This window comes from Micropterus dolomieu, linkage group LG08 (genome assembly GCF_021292245.1).
Source record: "Micropterus dolomieu isolate WLL.071019.BEF.003 ecotype Adirondacks linkage group LG08, ASM2129224v1, whole genome shotgun sequence".
Classification (NCBI taxonomy): Eukaryota; Metazoa; Chordata; class Actinopteri; order Centrarchiformes; family Centrarchidae; genus Micropterus; species Micropterus dolomieu.
Genome location: NC_060157.1, coordinates 23,807,335 through 23,818,986, shown reverse-complemented (window position 1 = coordinate 23,818,986; position 11,652 = coordinate 23,807,335). Strand labels below are relative to the sequence as shown.

At 40.6% G+C, this 11,652-nt stretch overlaps 1 protein-coding gene across 1 annotated transcript in view; it reads left to right on the top strand.

Annotated features, from left to right (window-relative positions):
• The window catches only part of celsr3 (cadherin, EGF LAG seven-pass G-type receptor 3), a 129,692-nt gene that overhangs the window by 109,932 nt on the left and 8,108 nt on the right, over positions 1-11,652 (top strand). Inside the window, exons 27-34 of the mRNA XM_046056226.1 lie at positions 1,153-1,327; positions 3,545-3,657; positions 4,234-4,313; positions 7,621-7,747; positions 7,927-8,046; positions 9,508-9,605; positions 10,051-10,142; positions 11,133-11,306. Of these exons, the coding sequence (XP_045912182.1) occupies positions 1,153-1,327; positions 3,545-3,657; positions 4,234-4,313; positions 7,621-7,747; positions 7,927-8,046; positions 9,508-9,605; positions 10,051-10,142; positions 11,133-11,306 (979 nt within the window). The remainder of the gene's footprint in view (positions 1-1,152; positions 1,328-3,544; positions 3,658-4,233; positions 4,314-7,620; positions 7,748-7,926; positions 8,047-9,507; positions 9,606-10,050; positions 10,143-11,132; positions 11,307-11,652) is intronic.

Here is an 11,652-nt window from a genome sequence, read left to right as displayed (position 1 = left end):
GCCTGACTGCCATTAGGTACCGAGATGAGATCCTCAGACCCCTTGTGAGACCATATGCTGGTGCGGTTGGCCCTGGGTTCCTCCTAATGCAAGACAATGCTAGACCTCATGTGGCTGGAGTGTGTCAGCAGTTCCTGCAAGAGGAAGGCATTGATGCTATGGACCGGCCCGCCCGTTCCCCAGACCTGAATCCAATTGAGCACATCTGGGACATCATGTCTCGCTCCATCCACCAACGCCACTTTGCACCACAGACTGTGCAGGAGTTGGCGGATGCTTTAGTCCAGGTCTGGGAGGAGATCCCTCAGGAGACCATTCGCCACCTCATCAGGAGCATGCCCAGGCGTTGTAGGGAGGTCATACAGGCACGTGGAGGCCACACACACTACTGAGCCTCATTTTGACTTGTTTTAAGGACATTACATCAAAGTTGGATCAGCCTGTAGTGTGGTTTACCACTTTGATTTTGAGTGTGATTCCAAATCCAGACCTCCATGGGTTGATACATTTGATTTCCATTGATAATTTTTTTGTGATTTTGTTGTCAGCACATTCAACTATGTAAAGAAAGGAGTATTTAATGAGATTATTTCATTCATTCAGATCTAGGATGTGTTATTTTAGTGTTCCCTTTATTTTTTTGAGTAGTGTATATATAAGCTGTTGTTTTCATTTATAGTTCATGGTCCTCTTGCAGTGTAGTTAATTCCTGGATATTAAATGTTTATCTGCGTTTTCTAAGTGATTGATATTGCTGTGTGGCAAAGACGTTACCAACAGAAACACTGTTCATTTTGAAAGCACAGCGCTGTGGTCCAGCCAAACAGCTCTTTTCTCTTTCTCATCTTTCCCAGTGCACTGTGCTGATGACATACATCATCACCACATCAGTGTAATGTCGCATGGTAGAAATTATGAGGATTCTACAAAACCGTTAACCTGTTTTTAATTTCTAGTTGACTCTTTTTTAAAAACTGTATTTATTTAATTTCCAAATGTTTTATTTTGACGGTGGTGCCCTCATAATTCTCTATTCTCACATTCTTCTATGCAGGAAAAAAATCTGATCTTTCTCCCTTTCCTTCTGGTAGCTCCATCTTCTTGCCGCTTGTCCTTGAATCATTCTCTCTCTCTCTCTCTCTCTCCCTTCAGTTCCTGTGCACGATTGTTGCCATCCTCCTGCATTACTTCTTCATGTCCATGTTTGCCTGGATGTTCGTGGAGGGCCTTCATATCTACCGCATGCAGACTGAGCAACGCAACATTAACTATGGTGCCATGAGGTTCTACTATGCCATCGGTTGGGGCGTGCCCGCCATCATCACAGGTGACATACACACTCACACACATGCAGACACACATCTTAAGATCTCTGTGATATTTGTCAGAAACATGTCTGTGCATACATGGATGCGTCGTCAAACATGTCCTTGCGACATTTATAAGCACATTCATACACTGATCAACCATAACATCATGACCACCTGCCTAATATTGTATAGGTGCCCCTTTTACTGCCAAGACTGCTCTGAGCCCTCAAGGCATGGACTCCACTAGACCTCTGAAGGTGTGCTGTGGTATCTGTCACCAAGAAGTTAGTGGGAGATCCTTGGGAAGTCCTGTAAATTGCAAGGTGTGGTCTCCATGGATCGGACTTGTTTGTCCAGTAGATCCCAAAGATGCTCAATTGGATTGAGATTTAGGAAACTCGACGTTGTGTTCCTCAAACCATTCCTGAACCATTTTTGCTTGTGGCAGGGCGCCATTATCCTGCTGAAAGAGGCCACTGCCATCAGGGAATACTGTTTCCATGAAAGGGTGTACATCGTCTGCAACAATGTTAGGTAGATGGTACGTGTCAAAAGTGACATCCATATGGCAGGACCCAAGGTTTCCCAGCGCAACATTGATTCATCAGACCAGGCCACCCTCTTCCATTGCTCCGTGGTCCAGTTCTGATGCTCACATGCGCATTGTAGAACCTTTCAGCAGTGAACAGGGGTCATCATGGGCACCCTGACTGGTCTATGGCTACACATCCCCATAAGCAAAAATTTTCCTGCTTCTAACACATCAACTTTGAGGACAAAATGTTCACTCGCTGCCTAATATATCCCACACACTGACAAGTGCCATGGTAACGAGATAAACAGTGTTATTCACTTCACTTCAGTGGTCATAATGTTATGGCCAATCAGTGTATATGTGCACAGACACACATTTTATGCACATTCACAGTGGGTCTGGCTGTGTAGATAAAGTGTCCTGTTGACACTTTATCAACACTTTATTAAACAGGTTGCAGTGACATTTTAATATTGAGACTGGAAAGGACACACACACACAAGCAATTTCTTCCTTGACACATAATATTGTAATTAATATCTGTATGCTTTCTTTTCTCTCTCATCTTGTTTTACACTCTCACACAATAATATAGGTACACACACACACACACACACACACACACACACACACACACACACACACACACACAAGCAGTTGCCATCCAGACTGTCAACTCTCCTCTATCTGTCGCTGTCTGTCAGTGTAGCACACACACCCCGACCACTGTTTCACCTTGCCTTAAGAATGGATCTGTCTCCCACCACACACACACACACACACTGACTGCATGTCTCTTTCCTCAGGCTCAGAGGTGTGTTTATCTGTCTGTCAGTCTTTATTTAGGCTTTTCCTATCTCTTACTTTTTGCAACTCAATTTTTCAAGTATTCTTTATAACCATGACTCTCAAGATCTTGACCGCGATGTCCCAACAAAGATACACAAGTAACAGAGAGTTCACAGTTCTCGAGTCACGAATATCTTGGTAACCACTTCTGGAACCATCATGGAGGTGTGGTTTACTGTTTTTTCTGAACCACTAGACTCTTTTGAAACAATATATTTTTAAAATATAATAAATTACTTCTAACCTCTACAAATGCTATTGCCAACCTGATAGTTCATTTAGCTTGTCTGTAAACAACACGCCCTAACAGTGACTAATATTGTGATAACTGATAGGTTCCCAGTGCAAATCAGGAGAAAAAGTGAAATCATGTAAGCATGCATTTACAGCCAGTTTCCCAGGAGCTGATTAACTCCAACATGATGCATATATCTAACATCCAGTCTGTTATGGGGTTGATGGTTATTAACATATGCACATTTCAGTCAAATTTCTCTATACAAGTGCACTTTTTCAAAACTCTTCACAACGTTGGCACAGCAGAAGTCAGTGTGGACTAAACTGTGGATCACTTTTTATTTCTTATACGTCTTTCGAATGTTCAAAGTGTGTGAAGACTTTTGAAAAAGTGAACTCGTGTGTGTGTGTGTGTGTATATATAGAATAAACAAACTGTAATTATTGATGTGTTGTAGCATGTCTCTGACCTTTCCTGCCACTGTAATTCAGATAATGTCATGCTGTCACAGACTATACTGCCTCTCTCTGTCCCTCTCTCTGTGATTGACAGTAAAACTGATCTTAGAGTAGATCTCCCTGTTTGATCTGACTGTCTGTATCTTGGCTGCAGGCCTGGCAGTGGGCTTGGATCCAGAGGGTTATGGGAATCCAGACTTTTGTTGGATCTCCATCTATGACAAACTCATCTGGAGCTTTGCTGGTCCTATAGCCATCGTCATACTGGTAACTGTCTATCGGATAAACTGTTAGTTAATGCTGTATGCATACAAAACCTGAAAAGAAAGAAAAATAATGTGCAAACAGTGATGTGAGGGAGAATGGTAGGGTAGACCATTGATGAGCATTCAGCAAACTAAGTGAATTCCGTTTTTCAGTGAAACATTGATTCCAGTTTTGTTATGCTAATGAATAATTACAGTGCAGTGTAGTCGGTAATCAGTATTATTTGTTTCTATACTTTTAAGACCTTTATTCATACCTGTATTTATTTCCTTTCTTCTTTCCGTCCTCCTGTTGTTCCTTCTGTACTGATTTAATTTATTCAGTGATTTTTCTTCTTCTGTCCATTTTCACATACTGTTTGAGAAAAGGAATCAAAACAGGATTAAGGAGGAATTCATAGACTTGGCTTTGCCTTTAATAAATATACCTTCTTCCACTGTTGGTAACTGTTTAATCCACATTGATTTTGTTTCATGTGTTAGTCCTCATCACCAATGTTGCCAACGGCGGTATTGGATTGGCTGAAATGCATTAGATATGTTGGCTTACCTCTTGTATTGATCTCCCTCTATCCAGATGAATGGAGGGATTTTCATGATTGTAGCAAAGATGTCCTGCCATACCTCTCAGAAGGAGACCAAGAAGCTTCCTGTCATGTGAGTGCCTACCCACCATGGTTAAAATACTTTTCTCACTTTCAAGAAGTGATTTTTTGGCATTGTTCTTTTCCTGCTTTGGAGGGGGGAAAGTTTTGCTTCATTTTAGGCTTTAGAGGGTATTGTATGATGATGGTCTGGTGGTATGGTGATGGTATAACTTTTTAAAGACGCCAGAGTTCTGTCTTAAAGGAGTCTTTGCTAATTTTGTCTGCAGTACAGATGTAGAATTTAGACATCATTGATTATTGATAACATTGCTATGAGGTGTGTGGACATTTTGGGCTAAGCTTAGAATCCTCCATGAAATTAAGATAATATATAATAAACTATTCATTTCAGACATGGCAACTGTAGTGTCACATCATCAAATCAAAGTTTAAAAACAAATGTGCAATATAGATAATTAACCGAAAAAAAAGTTGAGTTAGTAACATGCATTCATGTTTTGGAAACTCTAGGAACCAGCAGTAACCCTGCATTCTGGAAGCGCAGTGTTATAGTGGGGTAATATAAAGGTACTATAAGGTCTTTAAGATAAGATGGTGCCTGACAATTAATGGCTTTCTAAGAGAGGAGAAGGATTTTTAATATAATTCTGGATTTAGCAGGAATCCAGTGCAGAGAAGCTGGAACAAGAGAAATATGATCTATTTTCCTGGTGCTTGTCAGTCGTAAATGATTTATTCAGACAGCCTGATAATAAGGAATTGCAGCCTAGAAGTATCAAATGTGTGCACTAGTTTTTCCGAATCATTTTGAGACAGGATGTCCCTGATATTACGAAGGTGAAAAAAGATTCCTCACAATGGTGCTCAAAGCCAGGGAGATGCCATCCAGAGTAACTATATCTTGAGACTATAATGTGTCTCAGAGGTGTTTGGGGCCAAGTACAATAACTTCAGTTTTATCTGAGTTTAATATCAGAAAGTCATCCTGAAGGCATGCTTGAAGTTTAGCTAACTGATTGGTTTCATCTGGCTTGATGAATAGATATAATTGAGTATCATCTGCATAGGAATGAAAGTTTATGGAGTGTTTCCTGATAATATTGCCTAAAGGAAGTGTGTGTGTGTGTGTGTGTGTGTGTGTGTGTGTGTGTGTGGTGAATAGGTTGCAAGGTGGGGTCCCAGCACAGATCGTGTTGAACTAATTTTGACGTGCATTGAGGATTCATCGTTAACATGTACAAAGTGAAATCGATCTGAAAAATAGGACTTAAACTAGCTTAGACCGGTTCCTTTAATGCCAATTAAATGTTCCACTCTCTGTAATGGGATGTGATGGTCAATGGTGTTTAATGAAGCACTAAGATCTAACAAGACAAGTACAGAGACAATTCCTTTGTTTGATGCAATTAGAAAATTATATGTAATTTTCACCAGTCCTTTCTCTGTGCTTTGATGCATGATTTGATAGACAATGGTTTTGTTAGGCGTTATTGATACAATAATGTGCATAAACAACATGAAGAAATCACTTAAGCTATTTCTCTCTTTGCCTCACTTCTACATCTCAGTATTCATCCTATGGGTTCTCTGCTATCTCCTGCTGCCTCTCACTTCCTGTCACTCTTGCCTATCTTGTTTTTTTTTGTCTGTAAATTTCTTTATTACCCTAATATTGGGCATCAATAAAGAATCGGCTATGTGCATAAAATGTATCAATGTATCATGACCACATTGTTAAGATCTAAGTTAAAGAGGTGGTATTATGCTTTTTGGCTTTTTTCCTCACCTTCATTAAGTTAAATACCTTTTTTGTGCATGTAATAGGTTTGCAAAGTGAAAAAGTCCAAAGTCCACCCCAAAGGCAGTTCCCATCTCCCATAGAAAACACTGCTCTGAACTGCTTGAAAACAGCTCGTTTGTGTTGAGAATATTTCTTAAGGGGCTTTGTTTATTTAACAGGGAAAGGTAAGACAGGTCTAGCTTAGAGTAATTTAGCTGACCCCATAAGTGTTTTCTGACATTCTAGCTTTAGGTATTTCTCTCATGTCCTTGTCAGGGAGACAACAATAGACTGATTAGTTAGAGACATCAGGCTAGCAGATATCAGTGTTCTCTGGGAATCTAACAAGGTTGAGTCCTAAAAGAATGTTTACAAGAACTCACTGGCTCCACAGATTAGAGTACAACTCATGGATAGTGATAGATATGATGAAGCATTGGAGTCTAAACATCAGATAGATAGTTGTTTCTAGGTGAAAGGTGACCTAATAGAGAAACCTACAGGCACTAGGGGAGAAGTAAGAAACATAAAAGGGACCACAAGATGTTCTCCTTGAGATTTGGTTTTGCATTTGAGGTGTTCACATGTTGTATGCTGGCACTGTGTCTCCTCGGCCAGGCTCAATAAACAATGCTATGTTAAGTCTTCATCAGTCTCCAAAACTTCTTCACAACTGAACCTGGCTAACAATATTTCTCAACAGTTTGTAGTCTAGCCGCTTCCCTTTCATCCCTGTGACGACACAGGGATGAAAGCTAAATGCGCCTCATATAACACTTGCTCAAAAACACCGGTAGAAATACACTTAATTGCAGCACACACCTCCTCCCTTCCAAGCACTAGCTCCCCTCCAGGCAGTCAATGGACATAAAGTTGTTACTGTGATGTAGAGACAGAGCTCAGTTAAAACTTTATGGATGAAAGATACATTTTTTACAGATTAATAACTCACCTCTCTGAAACTCTTGCTCTAGTCCATGTTGCCAAGCTAGTCGGCAACATGTACATCTGAACCAAAGCCATGTCTGCTTCTCACTAACCTGCCCTTCTCTGCTTCTGATTGGCGAGTAGTAACTAGGAACTGCGTATGTGCAACTCCCAACAAAGATCATTTAGAGACAAGATGTATCACTCCATAGATAAAACAGCCTTCAACACAGGGTGAAGAAATATGGTGTTTTTTGAAAATTAAACCTGTTCTGGTACAACTCCTAAATAGGATTTTGAACCTGAAAATGTGCATAATACCACCTCTTTAAAGTGTATAGTGTTATGAGGTACATGTGATGTTGTTTCCCAGTGTTACATTCACTAAAAAGTTGGTTAACTAGACAGCTGGGTAATTACGCAAAGTAATCAATGTTATTATTAACATGTGCTGTTCCCAGTCAAAGCTTAAACATGTCATTATCTTAAGACATCCAAGTTGTACATGTAGAGATGCAACATGTTGTCTGTTGTGCAGATGTCCAGTACAGCTTCCAATGTGTGTGTGTGTGTAATATCACAGAATCATCCTTGTGAATCCAAGTCTAACCTTTGTCTCCTACACTGTCATCTGTGTTTCTATGTCCAGTGCTACTATTCGCAATGCCTTCCTGCTGTTGCTAGTGGCCACCTCCACCTGGCTGTGTGGTCTGATGGCTGTGAACAACAGCATCCTGGCTTTCTACTATATATTCGATGTCCTCTGCTTAGTCCAGGTATGAACAAAGTGAATGTTTTACAGCTGGGTACTCATGTTGGGAGGACTAATTAGGAAAAGGCATCATAAAACATCTGCAGGGATCTTGCCGATTAGAACCTTATACTTAGATGTTTGCTTGCTAATCATGGTCTCAGTCTCACTCTGTGTCTTTCTCTTTACTGCTCTCTCTCCCAGGGTCTGTCGGTGATGCTGGTCTTCACTGTGTTCAACTCGGAGGTTAAGGAGGCCTGGAGAGTCGCCTGTTTGGGTAAGAAGAGCCCTGGAGAAGACCCACCGAGACCACCGCAGAACACTGTGAGTTCCACACACATACATACATACATACAGCCTCCTATTGGACATGCAAAATAAAACATAAAAAATATTGATTGAAAATGTTTTTGATGGTGTACGTAAGATATAATATTATAATGTAATGGTCATTATTACACAATAACAACTTGCAGGGTGAATCTAAGACCCTAATGTGAAGCTGTAAATCATCTCGCTGCATGAGCCTTAAGCAAATTAATTGTTATTGTGTTACTTTGTTATTGTGTTCTATTACATTCTCTTTTCGAGATGCACATTCTCACTGTGTCCATTACTAGACTAGCACAAAAGCCCTTGCCCTCCATTCCTCCATCCCTCTATCCATCCCTCCATCCTTCTTGTCCTCCCTCTCTCCTCTCCTTCTGCCTTCAGGGTTTGACGCTGACCCAGATAAAACAATATACCGACCAGCGAAGCCGCGGACAGGGCTTCGCTGGTCGGTATAGCCCACTTTCTACAACAGTGTGTGTGTGTGTGTGTGTGTGTGTGTGTGTGTGTAACCCTATCCTGCTTTCGCTCTGTCTTCTCTCTTGTATGTGTGTTTATCAGTCCAGAGCTCACTGCACTCTAACTCCTGTTTTCTTTAGCCTCTCTTTTAAAAACAATCATTATGCCTCTTCTTTTCACGTGTGTGTGCGTGCATCTTTAGTCCAATATCCCCTTATAATCCCCTCTTTTAGCCAGTGAACATCATATGTAGCTTAAATGTGTGTGTGTGTGTGCATGAGACAGTTGTGTTACATAAATGCAGGTGTGTGTTAATGTGTCTTAGTTTATTCATAGTTCATTCCACCCTTTTAACCTCCATTTTTTCCCAAGCTCTTCCTGTCCATCACTAAGTTACCCAGGGGCAAAACGACTGGACCTTCCTGAAACTATTATACACACTACGCTGTTTTTACCTCTGATGGACTGCATATATAAATGAACACACATGGATTAGCATCCATTCGCCTGTCTGACTCATACTGTATGATGCTTTATTTATGGCTACAATGGCCTACCACAGTATAGAAAGCCGAATTTGTGCCCCATATTGAGACAAGCTTCTGCTTCACTAGCCTTTTTATTATTTTTTACCCGGTAACTATTCAGCAACTCCCCCACTCCCTAGGACCCTCATGAGTCTCAGGAAGCTATAGTAAAGTATAAAGAAGGTTGTAGTTGTTGCATGCTAACAATAAAAAAATGTCTTTGTTAAAATGACAATTGGGACATTTTAATAAAGACAGAGTTCTAGATACACTGCATTATATAAGAAAACTGATTTAATGCATGTTTTTCCATGTCCCAAAAGCATCATCAAGGAGGAAATTGGGCTGTGTTTTGTACCAATCCGTGTAATGGTGGATGTAATATGATCTGAATAATGTTGCTTCCTCTCATTTCTCAGAATTTAACATCATTCTCTCAACCTTTCTGTTTGTGTGTGTGTGTGTTCAGGCTCAGAACCCCTGTCACAATGCATCTCTGTTGGAGCAGAGTGGACTGCACCGCATCACCCTGGGAACGTCCACCATCTCCTCTGTCAGCTCCGCCAGGTATACACACACACACACACACACACACACACACACACACACACACACACACACACATATCACAACTTTAACCAACAAACCAGAAATCAGTTTGGAGGAAAGCATCCACACCATGGCTGGTATAGTTGATTAAGAGCAAATGGTTTTATACAAACAATATAAAAATAATAAATTATCATTCTAGTAGGTTCAAATCTGTCAGGTTTGATTTATTCTCTGAGACATATTTAGGATTTAGTTGCTTCAGGGAGGAAATTCCCTCGTTAATAAAAACCCTGTTGTTATTTTGTGGGTCAGTGGGATAAAGATGAAGAAGATTGGATGGAACAACGTACTGTATGTAGAGCAACACTAATGCACTGAAAATGGAAATTGGTGTCTTTATGGCTGAGTGATTGTGTGTGTGTGCATGAATCCTCACTTCTCTCTCCTCTGTCCCTGTTAGAGAAAATCTTTTGGCTCGTCAGACTCTGGAACAAAACATCGTCCACACTGGAGCAACAGACCTGGATGTAGCCATGTTCCATAGAGATGGAGGTAAACACACATACTAAGTACATAAACATGACCATGGTCACAAACGCACACCTTTAACGAGCAGTAGTGACTCATTCTCCATTTCTTCACGCATGTTTCTCTCTTTTCTTTTCCCAGTACTCTCTCTCCATATGAATATCATTAAAGACTTAGCTCATATACCCACAAGATGTTCTCCTTGAGATTTGGTTTGGCATTTGACGTGTTCACATGTTGTATGCTGGCACTGTGTCTCCTCGGCCGGGCTCAATAAACAATGCTATGTTAAGTCTTCATCAGTCTCCGAAACTTCTTCACAACTGAACCTGGCTAACAATATTTCTCAACAGTTTGTAGTCTAGCCGCTTCCCTAAGCTAAATGCGCCTCATATAACACTTGCTCAAAAACACCGGTAGAAATACACTGAGTTGCAGCACACACCTCCTCCCTTCCAAACACTAGCTCCCCTCCAGGCAGTCAATGGACATAAAGTTGTTACTGTGATGTAGAGACAGAGCTCAGTTAAAACTTTATGGATGAAAGATACATTTGTTACAGATTAATAACTCACCTCTCTGAAACTCTTGCTCCAGTCCATGTTGCCAAGCTAGTCGGAAAAACACTCCTGAACCCCACTACTCCTCCTTCCTCTTTTTTACTTCTCTCCATCCCTCCTCTTGCTTGTTTCTTCTCTGCTTCTTTCTTTCTTTCTTTCTTTCTTTCTTTCTTTCTTTCTCAGTTCAGTTTAATGTGCTCAGTCCAGTTTAGTTTGCAACAAAATCCAAAAAGTTTACATTTAAAAATGACATAACAAGATTAATACAATCAAGACCATTCAATTTATCAGTTATAAATTACAAGAATAAAAATAACAAATACAGATGGAACGTAAACTACAAACAGGAAGATTTAACCTGCTTTAATCTCTGTTTAGGGTTAGATAACAATCTAGTTCGTGTTGGGTTTTTTTGTCTTTTTTCACTCTCTCTCTCCTCCATCTCTTCTCCCAGGTGAGGACTCTGACTCAGACTCTGACCTCTCCATGGAGGAGGAGCGCAGTCTCTCCATCCCTTCCTCGGAGAGCGAGGACAACGTCCGACTCCGTGGGCGCATCCAACGGAGATTTAAACGCTCCAATCACAGTGAGCGTTTGCTCACTGAGCCCACCCACAACGGCACCAAAGGTAGATGAGCACTTTATGATTTGATGATGATTGAACTTAACGTAAAACATTACATGTATCATTTTATGGGAATACTCAACAGAAAATCTATCTTTTGAGTATCAAATGTTTATCCTCTGCAAGTTTGTTTAATGTTTGTAGCTGGCTGCGTTGCAGATAAAGCCAGCTGCATTCAGCTTGGATTCCCAGCAGTTACAAAGACACAATTCCAACATCAACCCAGACTCATGGCATCATCCATTCTTTACCACTGATCAATATGTTCAGTATCTTATCAATACTCATAGTACCTCCACAACAAAGCAAAGTACAATCCTTCCATGTTTTGTCATCACCTCTTCATAGC